The 13,336-nt window shown below is 43.7% G+C and overlaps 1 protein-coding gene across 23 annotated transcripts in view; it reads right to left on the reverse strand.

The window, feature by feature from the left end:
- Window positions 1-13,336, reverse strand: part of PARD3 (par-3 family cell polarity regulator) — a 639,255-nt gene that overhangs the window by 525,849 nt on the left and 100,070 nt on the right. For all 23 annotated transcript variants that reach the window (XR_004348311.1, XM_032621841.1, XM_032621839.1 and 20 more), the window contains exon 2: window positions 4,693-4,794. Coding sequence is in view for 22 of the 23 variants with exons in the window: in XM_032621841.1 (XP_032477732.1) it covers window positions 4,693-4,794 (102 nt within the window). In the remaining variant the exon portion in view is untranslated. The remainder of the gene's footprint in view (window positions 1-4,692; window positions 4,795-13,336) is intronic.

Here is a 13,336-nt window from a genome sequence, read left to right on the forward strand (position 1 = left end):
AAAGACTAAAAGTCTTTTTTTCAAAGAAAATTATTACATGTGCTATCTTTTAAATTATTATTCGGGCACCCTGGTTTGAAAACATTCTCTACCTAATCTTTATCCAGCAGGGGGAGGGGCACTCAGCTTTGGTTCAACATTGCAGCTTTGATTTGTCTATTCCATAAATGCCTCTGTGCTAGCTTTCACGGACATGTAGAAATTGCTGCTTGCCCACAATCCTAATACATTTTAAAAGTTTCTTTTTCTCCACATTCTTCTACGCGAGCACACTAGCCAGACTGTCCCCCAGAGAATCCTGGCTCCTTTCCAACAAGCAGCAATCAACAGTCTCCACAACAACCCTTCACAGTGCCTGGACCCCACTCTAAACACACAAACTCTTCAAAGAATTTACATTGCTATCCCATCCAACCCTTCGTACAAAAAGCAAGACACGGATAGTGGAAGATTATTTCCCAAGGTCATCCCCAAAACAGAACACACATGACATCATTCTAGGTCAAAACAAAATGACATCCCAGTGTGACAGAGGAAATGCTTGATGCCACATCTTAAATCACCTTCAGCACCAAAGACATAAAAGAGAAGACAATGGTGTGAGTGAGAAAAAGACACTCTTCTTGCTGATCCCCCCCCGACCCCCGGCCAAAAGCACCCTCCCCCACCCCCACCCCCCGCCGACTCTAAGTGCTGGTCACTTCCCCCTGAAACCTGTTTCCACCCAAGGTCAGTGTGAGGTGCCAGACTGGAGGGAGAAGTGAGTGAATGCCCAGGATTTTTACTCTGTCATCTATGTACTAAGTTTACTGTAGTTCACAGAGGGAATGACGGGAGGGACAGAGAACTGAGAGAGGCTCACCGATAGTAAATAATAAATAATGAAGAGCAAACCAGGAAGAAATTCAGACAGAACGCAGCGCAGCACTCAGGAAGGCTCGCATTACGGCTGTTGTAAACGGTGCTGGGGATGGCGTGAAATCCACTTCAGCTTTTCACAATTTGGCGGAATGTCAATGAGAAGACTGAGAATCAGATCCTAAGAGTAAACAGAGCAGCATGACAACCCTGCCTGGAAGCAGCAATGTCCAGAAGGGACGAACAAACAGGGCACATCTTCACGCCCAAAGTAGACCTAGGATATTCCATGTCTCAGAAAATCAAACCTACTCCAAGAACACAAGACGACCCACACTCACACCATTTTGCATACCTCTGGGTAAACCCTGGAATTGGAATCGTATAGGCACTAAATGAAAAATTCCTCAGTGCTGTGCGCTCAACTCTAGTAACTAAAGGATAATGAGCAAAATTACAGCTAAACAGATACTTCAATTTTCTTCCGTGATCATTTGAATTACTGCCTCTTAATCCTCATTTCCCTGTATTAAAAAATATTTTTTCATAATTTTACAAATTCAGTGACCAGGTACAAAATCTGTATCTCTGAGAGAGTTTTCCCCATTACAGAGACTGACAGGAAGGCAGGGCCACTGAAGCCTTGTTTTCACAGTTTGTGAGCAGAAATAGCACCCTGGGGTGGGGTGGGGGATAAAATTCAGGTGCCCAGAGGGGTGTCCTAAAAGAGGACATGTTTTTAGAGAGGAATTTTATTGTTTAGGAGAATGTTTTTCTAACCTAAAACCAAAATAGGTGTCAAGATCCTTAGCTAGAGAAACTGCCAAGAAAAGCTGAACACACTCCAGGGCGATTAAATCAGGATCAGATTTCAGAACCACGGAAAAGAGCCATACAACTCACAACACACAGTCCCTCATGTTGAATGCATCCAACAACACCGGTGCATTTGGGTGCTGGGATTCTAGATTAATTATGTTTTCACAGTTACAACTTTAACATGGGTCCTTTAAGATGCTCCTTCAAAAATTTAAATTAATTATACGCATACACATATTTAAATATTTCTGAACAAATAAAACAATGATTTAAAAACTACTTTAGTCAGCAGTACCTTGTACTCTCTACCGTTTTTCTATGTGAAAACTGAATTTAATCTACATGATGTAAAATTGTCTGAAAACTTATTTCACTTACTAATATTTAAAACCTTTCTCTCAGGTTAAAAGATTTTTTTAACCTACATAGGATATATAGTAAGAGATTCCAGAAAATGTAGATTTATCATCAAATTCACATAAGAATATAAAATCTAAAACACGGTTTGTTTACCCTATGATTTCAATATGCAGCTGTTTCAGATTACACAGTTTCCTTTATCTTTGGTTTTTATGTGCGATCTAATGGTTGTGCTGAAAGAAGAGTGTATTATTTTCAGTTGCTGAGTAACAAATTGCCCCCAAATTTAAACAAGAACATCAAATCCCTTAACCTGGTTGATCTTTATAGATCCAACAGCTGCAGAGTCCACGTTATTTTCAAGTACACATGAAATGCCCACCAAAAAGGCCATAAAATAAGTCCCAATATGGTTTTAAAGTTCTTTTTAAAATCCTATGGCTGAACATCTACATCTCAATACTCTACCTACTCAAAATGTGAACTGCGTTTGGAGTGTGAACACTGATGGGGGTGCAGGGAGGAATGTTACTTGTGCTCCATGAACCTGCCCGGAGCTATACCACGTGGGCTGAAGGATAAAGTAGGATGGCACCAACTGGGGGAAAACCACATTTGTGTTCAATCAGAAAAGAAACAGGTTTCATTATCTTGTAATAACCTGTAACGGAAAAGAATCTGAAAAAGAATATATGTATATGTATATAACTGAATCACTTTGCTGTACACCTGAGTCCAACATACATTGTAAATCAACTACACTTCAATTGAAAGAAAAAGAAAGGAAGGAAGGAAACAGGTGTAGAAACAGGAATGCTCACCACTGCTGCTGGGTGCAAAAGACACACCCAGGACCACTCAGCTTCCTCCACAGAAATCCAAGAGTCCAAAACAGGACGAATGAAAGAGCACATAAATCCCTAAAAGAAAATACTGTGCAGCTATGTCGGCATAGCTATGGTTAATGGGTGTGGAAATGTATTTATAATCAACTCCAAAAAAGCAGGCTACTACTCAATCCTTTTTATTTAAGAGGAAAAAAGTGTGTGTCTGACTCTGAAGGAAAAAAGCGTCAGGATGCAAAGCCCACTCAAATAACGGCAGTAATGAGCTTTAAGCAGCAAGGGGGTCACGGGTGACTATTTCCTTCTTTGTATGTTTCTTTTTCCTCATAAGAAGCTGTATTATTTTATAGAAGAAAAACAACCAAAAAAAAGAAAAAGAAAGAAAAGGAAGAGGAAGGGAGAAGAGAAAATATTAAAAGATCAATACAACACATTAGCTCATCTCTTTCCAGCATTATGGCTGGGAAAGGGCAACCTGTTTACACTCTTCATAAATTTCTGTAGTTTAAGCTCTGCAGCTGAGCTGCACAATAAGACTGTAATTTAAGTCTCTAGAGGATGCTCTTCATGTGGATTGCAGGAAAAGGATTTGAGAGCCACCCTATTCCTGGCTCACAGAAGAGCCTGACAAGGAGAACTGACCCCAGGAGAAACAGCAGCAAATCACAGACAGGCAGGAAAGTTCTGCATTTTTGACACCATGTGCTCCCAGCCCACGGCAGCTGCAGGGAACAAGCCCCACTACGGCAGGGGCTAGTGAATCAAACATCCAGGACGTTACACAATACCTCGTACCCTGGAATTTTTCCTTTTCCTTAAGATTTCGAGAAAACACGTAAGACATCGGCCGGTTCTGAGCCAGGCACTACGCCGTCAGGAACGCAGGCGTGAATAAGCACAGCAGCCGCGCTCGCCCAGCCCACAGCTCCGGACGCAAGGGGCCAGCGGCTGGAGAGCTCCCGGGAGGAAGAGGAGTGGGCACGGGGCGACTTACCTTCCTCCACCCCATGCAGTCACCTCGCTGTGCAGCCCACCCTGCGCCATCACAGGCCGCGACGAACAGGTGAGGATGTGGCCGCCAGCCCTCCCGGCATCTCACCGCGGGCCAGATACGAGGGGGTGTGGCCACGGCCTGCTCAAGTTGGATTCTAGCAATCAAGAATCCGCTGACTCCTGTGCCAGAGCCCAGCATCCTGCCACAGATTCCTAACACGTTCTGAGTCACTCCTCTGCCTCGTTCCCTCAAGGAGGACAGATAGGAGGGCGGATACAGGCCAGTGATGCCTCCATCACAGCCAACAGTGAAGATGCTGCTGCAGTGTGACAGCACTCGAAGAGGAGCCACGGAGGAAAGGGCGGCTTCCTGAAAGCCAAGCCCACCGGGAGGATGCTGGGATGCAGCCGGGCCACGCCAGCTGCTGGGATGGGCCGCCACTGGGATCAGAACAGAGACCTTGTATGTCGCACGTGGAAACAGTGAGCATAATGACAGGCCTGAGTTGTCGGGAAAGACGTTACATTTGGTTAAAATAAGGGGGGGATGGCATGGAAACCTCTTAAAGATATTTCCATTTAAAACGCTGCAATTTTAGAAGTTCAAAACCTAGGATTATGTCCCAGATATCAAGAAAATCATTATACCCTGGGAAGATTCATGATACTTATTATAAAACAAACATACCAGTATGAGTGGCCCAAATGTCCTTTAAAATACATGCGTCTGAAACAGGAAGGAAAGTGTTCCCCCCACCCATGCCCTCCCCCGCCTTCACGGAATGCACTCAGAGCCGCTTTCCTGACTTGAACTCACTCTGTCTTTATCATCCGCCACATCACAGAGGATGTCGTCGAGATCGAGAATTCCTCCATCTCCATGTTCCAGTCGATGCACCTGTATCCAGTAGTTTGGATCCTGTATGAAAGAATAGACAGCAAGTTAGCATCACCAAAAGGGAACACAACAATTTACACGGGGATAACCTCCTGCCATGAAAAGGAATCGACCTCATCAAGAATATCCCAACTGACTGAAAATTCAAGTGGCTGCCTGTCTTTGGTTGAGTCAATTTTCTTTTTTTTATGATGGAGTCACTCCTGCATGCACGTCCCTTTGGCTCAGACACCAATACACTATTGTAATAGGAACTGCAGAAATGAGCAAAACTCACTGCACACGGAATATTAATTCCTCTGAAGTATGCTGGGTTTCCCATGGTCCGATATGAAATACTTATTAATCCTCCCAATCCAATTTACTGAGATATTCTAATAAGCAAGCAACGTCTACTGTGTGTCTGAAAAGCTCATGTCACAGCTTATCTGAAGAAAAGGAGGTTGCCTGCCTCGGTGGCTCAAAGTAACCCTACAAACAGGTCTGAATATACTGACACAGAAGAATGTTAAGACCACAAGTGAACAAAGCAAGCTCAGAACAGCATGTGTGCTTGAGTCTATTTCTGTAAAGACAAAGTTACATACACTTGTATGTGTGCATACAGCAATGTCTCCAAAGATGCACACCAAAATTTGCAATGTTTATCCCTGGGGGTGGGACTGGGGGAGAAGGAAGAAAAAAGACTTCATTTTAAGTGTTACACACTGCTACCCGGGGTGTGTGGGTGTGTGTGCACGTTCGTGCATGTGCACACACATGTATACACACACATACATATACACAATGTAACATAAAGTCAAGCTCTAAAGTTATGTGAAGAGAGAACATAGTTGTTCCTAAACTTCTATAATCATTCTCTTGTGTACTTAAATGAAAATATACTAAACTATACTTTTGCCGTTAGCTACTAAATCATCCACAGCACAGAATTACTAACAAAAAGTTCAATTCAAGGTAACAACTCCATTTTCCCAGACTAACCAGTGATGTTTGGTACAGTTTTTTCTTAAAGGAAAGTCTGGGATGGAGGAGGCACAAGATTAATGAGAGTTAAAGTACAGATTCTGGATCCTACTCAGATCTACTGACTCTGACCTTCCAGGGGTGGGGTCAGGCAATCCATACCCTTGAAGCCCTCCAAGGGCATCTTTAAGAGAGCCATGACTAAGAATCACAAAAAATGGAACACATAAAAAATGCAGAATTATTAATCCCTGTCATTTCTAACCAGCACAGAAGGCAGTCCAGACCCTAATTCTCAAAGTTATTAAACATTATCATAAAAACTACTATGCCAATAACCCAGAGTTCCTCTGTACCCTTATCTGTCTAGATTTCTTTAATAGATTCAGTGCTGAAATCAACTGTTCATCCAGAAAACAGAGAGTAAGCTTGTAGAAAACACGCACACCACACACCACACACACACACCACGCACACACCACACACACGACACACACACATCACACACCACACACACACACCACCACCACACACACGTCACGCACACGCACACCACACACACCACCACACACACCACGCACACACCACACACACCACGCACACACCATACACACCACCACACACACACCACACACACACCACACACACACACCACACGCATCACACACACACCACACACATCACACACACACCACCACACACATCACACAACACATCACACACCACACACACATCACACACCACACACACACCACGCAGACAAACACATCACACACCACACACACCACACACACACCACACACACACATCACACACATACCACGCACACACCACACACACATCACACACCACACACACCACCACACACCACACACACACACCACCACCACACCACACACACATCACACACCACACACACCACACACATCACACACACACCACCACACACATCACACCACACACACACCACACACACATCACACACCACACACACACCACAGACACACACCACACACACACCACGCACACACCACACACACACCATCACCACACACACACACACACCACACACACACCCTTGGCATCCCCTTCACTCACTGGTCCTTACTCTGCGTAATTCCCTGGTTACAATGTCATCCAGAGAGTTCTTAAGAAACCCACTGCTGTGAGTCCAGCCAGTCTCCAGAATTTGTCGTTTCTGGAATTGTTGAGCTGTTGAAGAACAAAGTCCTGAAGCAAACTCTACTCCTACTCTTCTTTACCAAATGGTATTAACTCTCCAAGAGAAATGGGGAAGAATGAATAACCTGGGGGCGCATAAAGAGAAAGTCATCACCCCCAGCCACTTACCACTGATCCATCCTGCCCTCCGCTTCCCCCAAGCAAGCTGCAGGATGACCTAATCAACCTATCAGCTTCCACCTCTAAAACAACTCTGTGCACACAGAAGCAGGCTGACCTCGAAAATGTAGCTTATAAAAAACACACTCTGAAAGCCTCTTAATCCTCCGCACTCTTTCCACATGAGATCACAACCTACTGCCTTTCTATAACACTTGGAGCTACTCCTCTGAAATAAATTCCCTCCTAAAGATTTCCCAACCTCTTAAATGGTACTTGAAAACCTGCTACGGTCCAGCCTCTCTCCCACCACTTCCCCTCTCACATCCCGCACTGTGCCCTGTATAACTGCACCCCTCCTCACATGCCCAGTGCCTGGGGACCCACCTTACCCCCCAGGCTGACCATTCCCACCCATCAAGACTCCTCAGCCATCCTCTTCTCCAAGAGCTTCTCCTGACCGGAACACCCCAAGGAAGGTTAGAGCTCTATCTCCAGCCTCACTGTTAATGTATCTAAAAACCATAAAGGTATGACGCAAACTAATATATAGAGGATGGATAAACAACAAGGTCCAACTGTACAGCACAGGGAACTGTATTCAATACCCTATGATAAACCATAATTGAAAAGAATATTTTTTAAAAGAATGTATATATATATATATGTGTGTGTGTGTGTGTGTGTATGTAACTGAATCACTTTGCTGTACAACAAAAATTAACACAACACAACTATACTTCAATAAAATTTTTTAAAAGCCGTAACAGTATGGAAAATGTGCTCAGATGTCAACTTTGAGCCTTTAAAAGCTGTTAATACTGTATTTTTCCAAATGCTAAAATAATAGTACAAAATCTTCTGCTGACCACACTTTGCCCTCGAGCTACCACACCTCGACCCTCTTGACAGCAAAAATTTTTAAAGATCTGTTGTCTCAGATTCTTCTCCCATAACCCTGTTCCAATCAGGCTTCCTCCCCACCATGGTTCCAAAACTGTCCGTCAAGGTCACCAACAGCCTCCATGTTGCTAAAGGAGTTCTCCAGACCCATCTTCCTTGGTCTATCAGCGGAATACGACGCCGCTGGTCACTCCCTCCTCCTTGAAACACTCTGCAAACCTGGCTCATCATCCTTCAACGATCTGATCAAGTCTAATTCTGAGATTCAGTTGTTGACTTCTGCCTCCCGAGGGGTCCTAATTCAACGGTCAGCTATGCCAAGTAGCCCTGACAACACCATATCAAGGCACTCATCAGGCTGGTGCTTATTAAACGTCACTCCATACCATGTGCTGAATGGAAAGGACCATTTGGAGAGAAGGCACCAAGAGGGAATCATCAGTCATCTCGAGAGAGCACAGCACACTAAAAACTCAGATCTGAGCAGTGCACGCGAGAAAGACCTCCTCCCGCAAGAGTACGAACACCAGGAGGGAGGCTTTTTGCCACTGAGAAATACAACTCCTTGGAAGAGTCGTCTCTCAGGAGATTTTAACTGAGAGCCTTCATGCACACGATTCTCTCTCGATACCCAGAGCACTCGCTGTGTTTTCAAGGAACAGTCAAGTACCGGTGAGGGAAAACTTTTCTAAAAATTTAAACCATATTCGTTGATTCCACTTTGTGTCAGTCTACACTAAGTTTGAAATAATAAGGAAAATCATTGCTGTCCTGGCTGTAGAAACTTAGAAATGTACCTGAACAGAAAGCTGTGATAAGCCACTTTTAAAAATACCAAAAACGTTAATTCTACAATCTGTAGACCTGTCATTGGGTTAAAAAACAAACATGACACAACACTCGATTTTTTTTTTTTTAAGTTTCACTTATGCTATGTACATATAAAATAACCAAAGATTTAAACACTAATAATAAGTTTACAGTATGATGAACAAAAATCCATCACACATGAGCAAGAAATGAGAGACAAGGTTCGTCCAACAAGTGGCTGGAGAGAGGGCTACCAAGAAGCAAATGTCCCCTCCAGACGAGGCTCCCCAGGACGGATCCAAGCCCAGAGAAGGAATTGGGAGGCAAAACCACACACAGAATCACTGCTTCTCCCCCAAGATGACTGGGAAAAAAGATGGAGGGAACATTCCTATGACCAGCTAGAATGAAAGCACAGAGATATGATAAGACGCAAGTTGCAAAGAATGCTGATACCCACCCTGTCCCAGGACACAGGAAGAGTCCTAATGAAAGACTGACTCCTATCCAAATTTCCAGAAATCTCTCACACTCCATAAAGAGCACTGTCACACTGTACAACAAGATACTGAACTTTTGCGAGTGATGATCTGGGTAACACAAAAGCACTGCATATTTTATGCCCGTGCAAATTTCAAGAAAAGCATCTACAAATAGAAACAGTACCCTACTCTTGCATTAACCATGGCGTACAGCAATGGTCTATATCCTGTCAAATCTTCAAGTGAGAATATACTTGTAAACGTTAAGGCTAGAAACTTCATGTTGATCCAAAAGGATCAAGTATTTACTATGTGTGAAGCACTGACAGTCATTACCTACTGTGAGAAATTTAAATTTATCAGATAAAACAAAGACTTAAAAAGAGACAGACCATGAGTCGTAAGAAAACTAAACATAAAAATGCTTTGTGAGTTCAGAAGAGGAAAAGATTACATTCACTGAAAAGATGTGGGAAAGGTTTGTGGTGAGGTTTTAGCAGAATCAGATGCCAGAAGAGGGAGGGTGGGAAGGAGGGAGGGAGGGAGGGAGGAAGGAAGGAAGGAACTTCCAAAAAGTAAAATACAAGTCACCACAACAAAGGGAAAAGGAATCAGAAATCAGAATGGGTTGGACCTTCTCAAGAGCAACACCAAAATCTAGGTGATAATAGAATACTGACTTCAAAATTCCTAAGAGAAATGGTCTACAACATAGAATTCTAGACTTCAGCCAACTACCAGAAAAGTGTGAGTGAAGGTAGAAAAGGACATGTTTAGAAATGCAGTGTCTCTAAAAAATTACCCTCTCTGTACCTTTCTCAAGTGAACACTAGAGGATGAGCACCAACAAAACCCAAGACATAACCGTGAGTGAGGAAGGCATGGCATGTGAAGCAGGGGGCAGACACAGGAGAGAACTGCCAGGGGGCGGTCCAGCCAGGAGCCATCCCCAAGACTAGGCCGGGAAAGGACCCGACGCAACTAAACACACCCAGATGCTACTTAACAGCTGGCAGAGCTGGGATGGAATTAGCTGCAAATTCACAGAAGACCAACCAAATGGAAAAAAAAAAGTTGTTCATTTCAGGGAAAACACAAAACTTGTGAAGGAAAGAAAGAGTAATCGAGGTATCTTTCATACATGGTTCAGCTATGAGAAGCTTTTAATACGGAAAATAGTGTGAACGTCAAGTATTTAATCAAAATTATAACTACTTTGGGGGGAAAGAGGTCTAAAAAGTGTGTGTGTGTGAGAGAGAGAGAGAGAAAGAGAGAGAGTCAAAGCACGCGTGGGGCAGTGAAAAAGGGTTAAATCTTCCACATTGAGTCAAAAGACAGATGACACCCCCACCCCCGGCCCTGCAAAAAAAAGAACCGACATAAGCACTCACACAGAAATATGGAGGAGAATATGGAAAGGATCAGGTACAAGAGTTGGAAACGGCAACATATGTAGGAGGTACTGCTCTTTTTCATGAGAATCCTGGTAGAACTATCTCACTCTGAACATCTATAATGTTCAAAAGCAAAAAGACGAGAAACCGTTTGAAAAATGCCTTAAAATAATGTGCGTGGCACACGGCTTCAAGGTTAGCAACCGTCCATCCCATGAGCCGAGGATAACTGTGTCTCAGGACAAATGAAGTCATTGGTAATGACATCACACTTACTGACAGAAAGCACTTCCTCGTTCAAGTCACTAGAAGAGGACAATCGAGGATTGATGCCTCATGCTGGATACTCTTGGTTAAGTATCTCTCCAATCTACTTAAACCAAAAACAAGACATTTAAAATATGTTCCAAAGTTCTTTTTTTTTTTTAATGAATCATTGGTATTTCAAGACAGACGTGGTAGAGTCCTCCTGCAGTATCTATAGGGTGGTTGGTTCCAGGACACCAAAATCCACAGGCGCTCAAGTCCCTTGTACAAAATGGTGTCGTTTTTGCATATAACCTACCACATCCCCCTGTCTACTCTACATCATCTCTAGATGATTTATAATGCTGAATACAATGTAAGTGCTATGTAAACAGCTGCCCGTGCAAGTGGTAAATTAAAGTTTTTCTTTAGGAACTTTCTGGAATTTTTAAAAATATTTTCAATTGAAATCTGTAGATAAGATTGAATCTGAGACACAGAACCCACATATAACGGATACGGAGGGCCGACTATACGTGCGGTTTTGACCTTAGCTACTTTAATCATTTCCACTTCAGAAATGCCTATCAAGTATAAATTCAAACCACAGGACCCATTTCCAATTTCGCTGCAGTAACATTACACAGGTTTTTTGCTGCCTTCTCAATAAAGGCAGAAAACATAGCTGCTGTTCAACACAGATCACCATTAAACACCAGCCAGTGCCTCGTGGTAAGTGCACTCCGCTGCCCCCCACTTTTCCACCCCAAACCACACCCAACACCCATGCCACCACCTCATCACCACAACACAACAGAGCAAACCACAAACCTGCTGCCTCCCTTGAAGAGTGGATGGCTTCATTTAATATGTCAATCAAAAACGGAAAAGGCAGCCTGAAACCAAAGGTGAATTCCAACTTCAAGGAGATAACATTCTGGCATTTTGCTTTATTAGAACCAGCACATAATCTCTCATAGGGTCGCATGTTAGCCCAGTAATGTGGGAAAGCAGCCCATTCTTGACCTCTCTACCTGTGACATCACTTTCAGAACAACGTAGAGATCGATTGAGCCATGGATGCTCCCCGATTCCGGCCCCACTCCACAGAGATCATGTACAAGAGATCACAGAGCTGGCTCGGGAGACGGAGCCAAGGCAAGAACGAGAATGCAGTAACCACCAGTTACATCTGCATGGCATTCATGTGCATTATCTAATGTGATGCGAGGGTTTATAATCCCTATTTTCAAATGAAAAAAACTGAGACTCAGAGCGTGTAAGTTGCTGACAAGAAGTCACAACTAATAAACGCTGTCAGCCGGGACTCAGCCCTACGTCTGCCGACTCATTCCCAGCACTTTCTCAGACCCACACGGATGGTTTCCAACGACAGCAACACAAGGCGCTCGTCTTCCTACAGCCCTTCCTCCCAATCTCTTCCCAACAGCACCATTTTTAAAATATTTTGCATAATGGGGAGGTCCATGAAATATTTATTTTAATAAAAAAGTTTTGGGCTTCCCTGGTGGCGCAGTGGTTGGGAGTCCGCCTGCCGATGCAGAGGACGTGGGTTCGTGCCCCGGTCTGGGAAGATCCCGCATGCCACGGAGCGGCTGGGCCCGTGAGCCATGGCCGCTGGGCCTGCGCGTCGGGAGCCTGTGCTCCGCAACGGGAGAGGCCACGGCAGTGAGAGGCCCGCGTAAAACAAAAAAAAAAAAAAAAAAAAAGTTTTGCCTGTTTAAAAAATCAAGTCTGAAAAACCACTCACCTAAGTATTACACTACAGTTCTAATCTCATCCATGATTTGAAGCAGTAGCTCTCTAAGTGGGATTCCATCCCAGATCAGCATCACCTGAAAACTAATCACAAGTTCCAAATCTCAGGCTCTACCCTGGTCCGACTGAATCGACATTTCTCAAGGCTGAAATGCTTTGTGTTTCTTCTATGTATCATTATGTATTATGTTTTAGCTCATAAATACATGGGTTAACGCTTATCATGAACACTTTTTTTTTTTTTTTTGCCACTCCACACAGCATGTGGGATCTTAGTTCCCCGACCAGGGATCGAACCTGTACACCCTGCAATGGAAGCACAGAGTCTTAACCACTGGACCGCCAGGGAAGTCCCATGAACACTTCTTAAATCAAACAGATGTTTGTTACTACATCTTAAAAACCGTCACCATGAATACATACACATATGTTTGACATTCCTGGGATGACCATATAGGTGTTTATACATATATTCGCAGTGTCAGATACAAATTTCGCAGTATCGGATACAAATTCTTTCTCCGAGTTGTTTCACCTCTAAGCTCTTTGCAGAGAATTGCAAAATCCATATCTCTAGACCAGAGCCCTCCAGGCACACCAGCCTCAGACATCGACCTCTCTCACTGCATGCGACTTTGGGAG

This window comes from Phocoena sinus, chromosome 2 (assembly GCF_008692025.1).
Source record: "Phocoena sinus isolate mPhoSin1 chromosome 2, mPhoSin1.pri, whole genome shotgun sequence".
NCBI classification, from domain to species: Eukaryota; Metazoa; Chordata; class Mammalia; order Artiodactyla; family Phocoenidae; genus Phocoena; species Phocoena sinus.